Source organism: Ostrinia nubilalis, chromosome 20 (assembly GCF_963855985.1).
Source record: "Ostrinia nubilalis chromosome 20, ilOstNubi1.1, whole genome shotgun sequence".
NCBI classification, from domain to species: Eukaryota; Metazoa; Arthropoda; class Insecta; order Lepidoptera; family Crambidae; genus Ostrinia; species Ostrinia nubilalis.
In genome coordinates this window covers 7,108,504-7,120,174 of record NC_087107.1, presented here as the reverse complement: position 1 = coordinate 7,120,174, position 11,671 = coordinate 7,108,504, and the positions used below count along the sequence as shown (strand labels likewise).

Genomic DNA, 11,671 nt, shown 5'->3' with positions numbered 1-11,671 from the left:
ATCCGTACTATGCTCTCTCCAGAGTATTAATTGATATTTCCGATCATCCGGGTGAATCCACGTTTGTCTAAACATCATCCTTATATCCGTAGTAAAAACAAAGTTGGGATATCTAAAATTCAAAATAATTTTAGTTATGTCATTTTGTAACTTCTCCCCCGCATACAAACAATCATTGAGAGCGACCCCGTTGGAAGTCTTCCCGCTGCCGTCAAATACCACACGTATTTTAGAAGTGTCTCCCGAAGATTTAAAAACGCCGTGGTGTGCCAAAAAATAATGTTCATCCGAATAACTATGAAAATTAGCCTTTTCCATATGTCCGAGTTCTATGTACTCATTTATAAAGTTGACATATTTTTCCCGAAATTCCGGTTGTATTTTAAACCGTCGCTCTAAAGCTTGAAACCGCCGATAGGCCATCTGCCTAGAATCACCCAACCGATCGTGAGTAGGTATAAGCGGCAAGCGCACCGTGTACTTGCCGTCCGCACCGCGAGTTGTCGTGTTAACAAACAGCTGTTCACATTCCACATTCAAGGGATCCATAATTTTAACCAAAGGTGGCTCTTCCGAAGCCCAAAACCGTTCAACCGCTTCAATAAGTGTTATACCAGATGTATTAACCGAATAATTAACCGCCGCCGAGATTTGCCGTAAACCGATATTTTCAGACTTATCGCCTGCCGAAACCGAAACCGCCGAATTTTCATTTGAAACCGAAACCGCCGAATTTTTATTTGAAACCGAAACCGCCGAATTTTTATTTGAAACCGAAACCGCCGAATTTGTTAAAACCGAAACCGCCGAATTATCATTTGATACCGAAACCGCCGAATTATTATTTGATACCGAAACCGCCGAATTATCATTTGATACCGAAACCGCCGAATTATCCTTTGATACCGAAACCGCCGAATTATTATTTAAAACCGAAACCGCCGAGTTTGTATTTAAAGCCGAAACCGCCGTGTTATCATTTAAAACCGAAACCGTGACGTCATTATTTGCCGGACCGAAAACCGCATAATCAAAGATAGTGTCTAACGCATACGGACCCCCAGGTCGCAACGTCAACTTGCCGCCGTTAATAACCTCCCCCAAAATATCACATCCGAAAATGATATCAATTTTTGTCAAACCCGTAATATCCGATAAATCATAATTTTCCTGATTTTTTACTACATAAGTTGTAGGTATTTTCATAACCACCGCCGAACAAGACAAATCTTTATTCAAGTTATCTTTAGGTTTAAAATTCAATACTACCATTTGATTATTAAGTTTATTATTACCACCTACACCCGAAATAGAAATTAAACAGCAATGTCGCTTCAAGCACAATGAATTAGCAAAGTCAATCCGAATTATTGTTATTTGAGAACCGAAATCTAATAGAACACGAGCTGGAACATAATTACCGTGAGCCGTTTTAACGTAAACAATAACAGTAGGTAATAAAACATTTTCGGTTAACTTAGGTTCGGATGAAACGACATTACTGTTACTTAATTGCTATTCGCAAGCATCCCGAGACTCCCGAGTTTGTCTGTAGCAGGGCGAAGCGGAGCGACGATGTGGCGCGGGCGAAGCGGAGCGACGATGTGGCGCGGGCGAAGCGGTAACCGGCGGCGCCGCCGCCGGCAGCGAGCGGGCGGCCCTCGGCTCCGCTCGGCATGAACACTCGCGCGGCTCGACGCACGCCGACTGCGCCGGGGTGTTATTCTCAAAACATTCGACCGGGCGCGAAACGGATCGCTCGAAATCGTCATCATAATACCTATAGTTGTCTTCACATATTCCTACCGATACGTGACGAGCATTTTTGACAAATTCTTTGTTATTATTAATTGTTGAGCAAATCAGTTTATGGTGGCCCGAGTTGCCACAATATGCACACGGAATATTACGGTTACAAGAAGCCGCAGCGTGGTTACCGAAACATCTAAAACAACAGCCTTTTGATCTAACCCAAGCACGTCGTTCGTCACAAGCCATGTTTGAAAATTTATAACAATCGAATATTTTATGATTCGAGTTCGTGCAGAATAGGCACCCGCCGCCGGTTTGTTTACGTGAGCCCGCCGAGTCAAAGTTTGTCCTACGAAACCTCGTAATATTAATATCAGCTGTTCCAACCGTGTCCGAGTAGTTAGCGGTATCGATAAAATGACATTCATTTTGAAGAAATGAAATAAAAGTATCAAATTCTGGCAAGGTATTGCGTAAGCCGCCGTGTAATTGTTCATATCGAGTTTTTATATCGGAAGGTAACTTTGACAAAACAATAAATAAAAGTACATAGTCTTCGACACATAAACCCAAGTTTTTAAGTGACCGAGTACATTCAAGCACGGGGTTCAAAATGCCTACGCGCAAGTTTTTTGGGTTTGTCAAAGTAGGTAAATTAATCAAACGACCGAGGTAACGATCGATCAACATTCTTTTATTGTCAAATCTACCTTTTAATATCTCGAGAGCTGTATCTAAAGATTCGTCAGTCATTGATAAATGTTGGATTAAAGATCGTGGTTCTTTATGTACGTGTGTAAATAGGTAGTGATATTTCTCGGTTTTCGAGAGGTCTTTTCGTGATAATACTATGGAGTTAAACATGCTAATAAAACTGTACCACTCGAAAGTATCTCCGTCAAAATTTTGTAAATCAATTGCTGGTAATCTAGTATGTACTGAACTACTTTCCGTGGTTACATGAGAACCATCCTTTTGTGGGAATCTTAGTGAAATTGCCTCGAGCTCGTTATAAAAAATTGTAGCCGTTTTAAATTGCTCGCCATATTTGGAAATTTGCGACTCGTCTTCTAACACATTCAACAGACTCTCATAGGAGTTGGATAAAACCTTAAAATGATCATCCAATTTACGAATACGCGCAGTTAAAACCCCCGATGAGTACTCATTTGTTTTGATCATATCAACTGTGTGTGTAAACCACTCAAATTCAATTTTAAATTTAATTTCTTGAACTTTGGCCGCCATATTGAAATACAAAGTCTTTTCACAACACCGTGTAAAAATTATAAATTACGTAGAAAGCAAGAAAATAAACCGATAACCGTACCGTACTAAATAAAATTAGTTTATAACCGCCGAAATATGTGTACTTACTACGTAAAACCGAAAAATTACCGATAGAAAAAGCCGATAGGTACCTACTTAACCTCAAAAATCCCGGATCGATGGACCAAATTATGTTAACTACTTCGATAGCGAATATGAGTTTCCCAGTGTCGTCCAGGCACAACACAATCAACAAAACACAACAACAATCGAACAGGTACCTTGTCTGCCGCCGCGCTGCTGGTAGGTACTCTGTAGGACGCCGCCGGCCGGTAGTTAGGGCTTCGCCCGGTGTCTTCGGTGGTTCACTTGAATCACTAACTTCAAGCAAAGTACTGTGGAGGCCTCACACACAAAACATTTCCAAAAAGTCACCAAATTTCACATTTCCGTTGGAGCACACAATAAGCGTGGCACTCGCGGAGCCGGCCCAAACGCGAGAGGGCGAGCTGCATAGCTTTCGTTCGGTTGCCGTCGTGGAGCGCGGCGCGGCGCTAGTGTAGTCGCGCGCGCTCGCCGTGTAAGTTTTGGCGGGACGGAGTTGGCGGCAGATTTAAATAGGTCCCGCGCAATCGTACCGTGCTCATTGAAAGTATGTGTGCCTGAACAGTTTGAATGCACTTAAACTATGTACTGCATATTTTTGATAAAATGGTACTATGTAGTCTTAAGTCTGTTCAATTTCAGAAAAGACCTTTCGTCGCACAAATTGTCTTAGGGCTTAAAAGTTTGTAAGAATCAAAAAATGTTGCAGAATGTATAGTTTAGTCTTATCATCTTCACAGTTCAGTAAGCTCCGATTGTGAGTTCATATTTTATTAGGCACTAAGGCCATTACATTTAATGCTAACGTAAACACATCAATCGCCGGTTATCAAAGCTTGAATGTAATCAATTAAGTTAACAATTTAATTATAATTGACATTATTATTATTGCTTTTCTCATTGCATCGGTCTGAAGTGAGAAAGTAAATTAATATACCTACTTGTAATATTAAAAATCCATTAATAAGAGCTGACTGAAACATTATTCTTTATTCATTCACGTCTACGTTTTATTTTAACTGTCTACACTTAATGACGTTTAAAATAGCGTAACTAATTGCATTAACTTCAGATGACAAATGGTTTAATTTTATAAAATAAAGTAAAATTATAAGCTAGATAAACGTTATATTATTAAAAGGTTGTCTAATTAATCAAGACACTTGCCAAATTTAATAGAATTCCAAAATTAGTAAAAGCTAATCATTTTAGTGTTTATTTGATGATTTAGCCTCTTGTTTTAGTGTTTGGCTTTTTTTTTGCAACTACGAGTATCATTTAATATTAAATATCCATTTATTTTAAAAACTTTACTAAGTGGGTAACGTTTGGTTAAAAGTATCTTAAAGTAGGTATATGTTAGATTTGTGTAGGCATTACAATTTGTTCTCTAAACAAAATGATTTATTTATGTTAGTACTATTGAACGAGCGTGCTATAGCGATAACGACACTAATTATATTTATGTCGTGCAGACCGGTATATTTATTAGTTTTCGCAAGCAACAGAACAGTGGCTAGCTAACCGTCATTTAACATGGATCCACATAATATTCAACAAAGGAATATTTTAGAAAAAGTTCTCGCCCGGGTCGCTGAAAAGTTATACATACAAAGATGGCGCTACGAAGTCAAAAATACAATGCAGGATATTGTTAACTACGTCGGCTGTCTCATCCCTGTGATGCTGATCGACGAGTCCCGTGACGTCACAAGGCATTTGATAATAAAACTCAATGAAAGTCACACCGTGCCAGAAATGGATCATTTATTCAGAGGAGCTTACAACAGGGAGGTTTACGTCTATTCGACATTAGTGCCGCTTTTTAAGAAATATGCGAATGTGCCAGAAGATTTCTTCCCGTCGTGTTTCTATGCGGAGTCCACTAATGACAGAGTCTTAGCACTGCACGATATGACTATAGATAAATTTGAAAGATATAACAAAGGAAGATTCTTAGATGAGGATCACTTAACCCTGACTTTGGAGGCTGTTGCCAAATTACATTCGTTTTTCTTTATTCTGAAAGAATTGAATAAGCTGAAGTGCGATGAAATCATGGAACCATTTTCGATAAAGAATCAACCCCACTTTGCCAAAAGTTTGAAAGGGTGTTTTAAAAAATATGGTGTCGATATGTTTCAAGGCACTGAGCATGAAAAGTTCTTTATTAAAATATACAAGACAATGGACAATATGACTGTGTTTTTTGATGAACCTGTAACAAAAGCACATTCTTTGATTTACGGGCATGGTGATCTCTACAAAGAAAACCTTCTGTTCAAATATTCTGTAAGTATCTAAATAATCATGAAATTCTATAGGAAAATATGTTACTTTTTACGTTAAAAGAGTGCGTTAATTTGTATGCTACTCTTACTCTTAAAAGACTAAGAATAATAAATAATAAATAAATATCCTTGGACATTTTACACTGCGCCGCTAGCCCCAAACTAAGCAAAGCTTGTACTATGGGTACTAGACAACGGATATAAACATACTTAAATACTTTTTTTTTTGTAAATACATACTTAATATACATAGAAAACACACAGACCCAGATTTAAGAAAAATATAAGACCCAAAATCTTTTGATTCATAAGGTACTCTATTCTGTAGATCTTGGACTTATAGACTCGTTTACAAAACAAAACGACATCTGTATTAAAAATATAATATTTTATTTTTCAGAACGAAAAGCCAGTGCAAGTATGTCTACTAGACTATCAGCTGACCCATCTAATGAGTCCAGCGTATGACTTTGTACTCCTAATTATGAATAGCATTGATTCAATTGTCAGAAAGAGGCATTATCATAGTTTTTTGTCTACATACTATAATACTCTGGAACGCTCTCTGCGAGCCAAAGGGGTAGATGCCAATAAAGTTTATTCAAAAGAAAATTTCAACGAAGACATTAAAGTAGTGTTTCCAATGTGTTTCGGTATGATTATCTATTCATTTACACTGTGGTTAGACTTAGAAGGTATGGAATCTCTTGTAGATCCCAAAGGCATTGATCCAGAAGACAAAAAGGATGAGGTCGAGTTATTTAAGAAGATAATCAGCGATCTAGTCACAGATTTTAAGAATATTGGAGTGTATTCTTAACATTTTATGGTTTGTAAGAGTTACCTATAAAATTATAAAGACATTTTCAGTCTGTAAATATTAAAATCTTTTTATTTGAAGTTTCTTTAAATGATAAAAAACATCGTAACTGATATTATTATCACCTGTGTTTACAAACAAACGATTGATATGAAAGCATGAATATTCGAGGGCCGTCACGTTTATTGTGACTCGGAAAAGGTTATAACGAAACAATAATCCAATTTGCGAACTTCGCCATTACATTTTGCACGTTTTATTTTCCATTCGGGAGGTTTCCAATGAGATTTGGGATAGCGATGTGAAATATCGAGGTATCGATTAATTTTAATACTCGTTTATTGCGAAGTGATTTTTATTATGGATTTTTAAAGCTATTATAACATATTTTTTCATGTCACATGTTGGTTGTGACCGAACTTGTAAGTAACGTTTCCTATTTGAATAACAATAGCAATTGTACCTATTTAGGTTGTTGTTATGTAATGTTTTGTATGTCATGTAGTTGGTATACCTAAATAAATAAAATAAAAATAAAATAATGGTCTCATTTCACTACAAGTTACCTATTATTCAATGTAAAATAGTTTTTAAATTGAATCTTTAATTAAAGTCTACGAGAAAAGGACCACCTTGACAGGAAAGGAGGCCTGTAGGTGAATAAACTTTACATAAGGCAAACAAAAGTTAGGAATAAAACATTTTTTTCCTGCTTGAATTTATTTATCGACAAGTACAAAGCGGGCACATCACTAATTTGGGAACAATAGAGGTGGCGGGAAATCGCCGCGATGTGGATTGTTCATTTTCGTTTTGCATATTATTATTATTTAAATCAGGCAACCCTTCTCAGTGACACCTACGTATTCATTAATCGCGCGGCTTAGCATATTTTGACAGTGATACAATTGTAATTGACCAATGTGGTGTGTGGGAACGTTTTTGGAGATTTTGATCTTAACCGTTTCTTGACCTGCAGGTCTAAAAGACCCTATTATAAAACGACAATCAAAGCGCAATTCAAGCTCCAACAAAATTCATTAATTTACACAAATAAATAAAAAATAATAAATAAATACTTATCCTTAGACATTTACACTGCGCTTCTAGTCCCAAACTAAGCAAAGCTTATACTATGGGTACTAGATAACGGATGTGTACATACACAAATACAATATAAACATACAAGATACACAATCACAGTGTTCTTTAACTAAGTACACTGTGATTGTGTATCTTGTATAGTCCTATTTAGTTTAAAAGCAAGATTTGACCATTTCATAATATAGGCCTAAGAATTATTGTAGTGTTTAGGTGGGTAAGTTAGTCCTAAATGGGCATGGGACACTCATTTTCAAGTAAGTGCTCTAGTAGTCAAATGTCTAATTAAACTACTTAGTATTAAACGTTCCGGGTAACTTTTACAGTATATGCGAAAACATCACTAAGTCCAAGCCAGATTCACAGACGTTTATTTGCTTTTAACCGAAATGCACTCATATGTGTGATGAGCTCATCATAGTTAAACTATGAGGGAATCCAAGTCATTTCGGCCTATTTTGGCGTGAGCTTTGGTTGCAAAGCTCGAAACAGTCCGCCCTCAGAAACGCCCCTCACTTACTCGTACACTAACAATTAAAATTTAATAGCACAGTCTACTAAATTGTAACAACACACATCAAAATAAACTAACTGCAAAAGCATCGTAGTTTCGTTAGTTGTTATTTTGCAATAAAAACGTAGTCTTATGTTGTAATTAATTGTACTATACCTATATTGTAGGTACATACTTAACTAAGTACCTACTTAGTACTTACGAAAATGGTAAGTTAGTGGGCACATGATAGGTTTATTATCAGAAATTCTCTAAAGAACTTATCTTAATCGCTGAAAGTAATATGTATAATACACTGTATAAACTCTAAAATATCATATAAGCTGCTTAAGTACAACTTAAATAAGTTTAACAACAACTGATATACCTAGTTCTCAAGTTGTTTAAATTCAACCGACGTTCTTTAGTCGGCGGGAAGCAGATTGCAACTAAAGTTAGTTTAAAGTCCGTAGTTATTGGAATAAATTTATATTTCGATAAAGTTTGGTAGTAAGTCCGAGGTAATAGCATACTGTCGACAAATCATGATTGAGGATTTATCTTCTCTGGTCGATGCAATCATAGATCCGATTTATGAATCTTTAAAGTCGATTTAAACTCATGCATGGACTTTAGTCTCTTATGCTTCAACTACACCAACGCGTGCAGATCGCAATCGCTGGCGCGATCAAAGGCCAATGACAGGGCGCGCGCCCCATGACAGTTCACGCGACCTGTCATTTCCCTATGATCGCGCCGGCGATGGCGATCTGCACACGTTGGTGTGGTTGAAGCTTTAGCTGTATTGAATTTGACGTACCTACTCGTATGTAGAGTCGAGAAAAATAGTTGATTTAGGTTAATACGAGTTAAAATATTCTATCTACAAACTACTTAGTAAACGAGTGAGTTTACGCTGACGTCGTTTACTTACTTACGTTATAAATTAAGCCTATTTTTTATTTGCGTGCCTACCTCTATCGTATCGTAACTTATTACTTATACAAGTTGAATATTTCTAATGCGGCTGGAACAATTATTTTTTTGGATCTTGGTTTTTGCGGTTCGCGTTGAACAACGAAAGGCATATTACCTGTCAAAAGTTAGAGGAAAATACCTATAATTTATTAAATTGTATGGAACCAAACAAACAAATACCTACTGGTAGGTAGAAAAGCAGACAATGTAACAAGAGTAAGATAAATATGTCATCAGTAATTAATATAGATTTATTAATTAATAATGTTACGCTCAATTTAAACAAAAGATAAGAGAAGTTCAAAAGGGTTAATTTCTTATTGGAAATAACATAAATTGAAATAAAAGATAAAGAAAATGCAATGTAAAGGCAGTCGACTTTTTCAAGTTAAAAGCTCATTTTTCTTATTAGTTTAAGTAACTTAAGGCGATTAGTGTCCTCAATCCGCGCCAAATGGGCATTTTGTAAAGCCTACTCCTCTTTTACTGCTGAATAGACTTAGTTGAAAAAAATATATGTTATACAACAGTTCAAGGACTACATTTGTGACGTTTGAATTTTCGCTACGTCTCTTTGTTTTGGATTAAAAAAATAAATACGGGACATCGATTTTTTACTTAAATTCCCTACTCCTCCAAAACGGCTATGTTAATTTAGAAGATTTTTGCACGAATAGATTGGGAATTCTTTAATCTTTAAATGACATGTTGCGTTTTTCAATCGAACATTACTTTCATTCATAAATTTTACTTTTGATAAATTCCGAACGGTTTGCTGTTGAGGGGGCCTTCGCGGGGTGCGGGCGGCAGTCGGCCGCTGGCCTTCAGACGGGGAGGTTGTGTCACTCGCTGCAAACTGACATTAGCGATCAAAATGAATTTTTTCTTTGGCTAAGTTGCACCACCTGACGTGACCTAACTTTGACCGTAGCTTTGGCGATAACCGGTGTTTTTTGTATGGAGTTAGACAGACTTTTGACGCTTGTCAAAGTTGAAGTAAGATGGTGCAACCCAGCTTTTGTTCGACAATAGATTTTATGTCAGAATTGTTCATAGAGTACGTGCAGTCAGACAATACAATTGAATTATGACGCGCTCAGACGCTATTTTCTACCTGAATAGAATCTATTAGTGTAAAAAAACTATAATTGACTCCAAAACAACTGCACTAGATAAATACAAGTAGAAAAATTATTACGTTATTTATTTACTAGGCCTTTGCAATCAGTATCCAAATTAGGAGCTAGTCAGAATCTGTAACTTAATCGATTTACGTGAAGAAAACAATTTATATTTTTCATACTTATTAGAATTAGATTTTAAATATGTTTCTTCGCGAAAATACCACAATTAAAAATAACACCTGTAACGCCCCTGGGTCTGCGGGTGTCTATGGGTGACGGTAATCATTTACCAACAGGTGATCCGTTTGCTCGTTTGCCTCCTGTCACATTAAAAAAAATTAAGATAAAGTGGTATTGAATTGTTCTATAGAGCTTATTAAAAATTTGGATACTGATTACAAAATTAGCCATTTTCGGAGTCGGTGTCGGTGTCCTACCTTTTGGTGATTCGTTTTGGAGTTGGTTTTAATTTTTAGTGAAATTAATCTATTTCATGCCTTTAGTAGACTATAGGTACCCAGTAGACCTTGTTGTTGCCACTGAAGGTGCATAGGTACTCAGTACATTGATACCATATTTTTCATGTTAAGTGCAAATAAACTTCCCTAAATTACCAAACCATGAAACGTACCTATATTATTAAAAAGTTTCGCAGATAAAAACTGAAATCCTCTTATAAGGTGATGAATTTTAGGAGCATGTCATGAAACCAAAATTATTAGCATACAAGAGCTTGTTTTAAAAAAAAACTTTTTATTTATGATGGGGAATTTACTGCGGCGTAGTAGCAGAGATTTTCCGTTTGTAGATCGTAATAATTTCGAAGAATAGGGATGTTTCGTGGATAAAGCAAGAAAGTAGCAAGAGTTTGAATAAGTCCGTCGGTGAACTTACCAAAAAAAAAACTCTAAATGTATTTTTCACTTTTTTAAACTTATGAAAATTTAAAGAGATGAAGCGCACCAAAGTTCAGAAGATGAGGCACATGACGTCAAGGCATGCTTAAAAATGTGGCGATTTGTGTCGTCACGCGGAATTTCATCGCATCATTATCTTCGTAATTACTTGTTCAATTGAAAAATATCCTGTGTCCAATATTTTTTGATAATGTAAAATTGACGGACCAAAAGTCTTTTTTAAAGAAACTAGCCTATTCCCATGGCCACATTCCAGCTCCATCATCAGACCCTGCAGTTTCCCTTAGAGAATTGAAGACTCATGATTTTCAAAGTAGCGTACCTACTTACATAACATTAGGTACTTGCTTATACAGGGTGTCCCAAAAACAATGGATAACCCTTCAACCATCGATAGGCCTCGCCATGGTCTCCCTAACGTCCAATTTTGACCCCAGTAAAAATATCACCGTTTTCAAGATTTTTAAGTTTTTGTGCATTTTTAGAAAATTGAAATGAAATTATTTAGGTATAATAATAAATAAATACAAATCAAACGAGCCTAAACTTGATGGAATCGTTTATTCCCGGAGTTGCTATGGGGCCACTGGCATCATTCCAGCTCTACCATCAGATCAGCTCCATGTCATCACAATCTTGCATTGTCACCCGAATTACATGTATATCCGAAATTTGAACTCAATCAATTGATGAAGGATTTCTAATAAAAAGACAAATACATTTTCAGTTTATTCTACATAAGTGATAGACAAAAGCAGAAACATTTGCTTTTTTAGGCCATAGACAATACTAGGTACTAATGCGTTCCAATAGGGATGATG

At 36.4% G+C, this 11,671-nt stretch overlaps 1 protein-coding gene across 1 annotated transcript; it reads left to right on the top strand.

Moving 5' to 3' along the window:
- The first annotated feature begins 4,636 nt into the window (after positions 1-4,636).
- On the top strand, positions 4,637-6,798 carry LOC135081747 (uncharacterized). Its single transcript, XM_063976532.1, has 2 exons — positions 4,637-5,418; positions 5,818-6,798. Exons 1-2 carry the CDS (start codon positions 4,663-4,665, stop codon positions 6,235-6,237), a joined length of 1,176 nt encoding a protein of 391 aa, XP_063832602.1. The 5' UTR covers positions 4,637-4,662; the 3' UTR covers positions 6,238-6,798.
- The last annotated feature ends 4,873 nt before the right edge of the window (positions 6,799-11,671 follow it).

Excerpts from the sequence above, each read along its gene's own strand:
- LOC135081747 (XM_063976532.1), top strand. The coding sequence starts at position 4,663 with ATGGATCCACATAATATTCAACAAAGGAATATTTTAGAAAAAGTTCTC. Across the intron at positions 5,419-5,817 it reads ACCTTCTGTTCAAATATTCT|AACGAAAAGCCAGTGCAAGT; the intron begins GTAAGTATCTAA and ends TTTATTTTTCAG.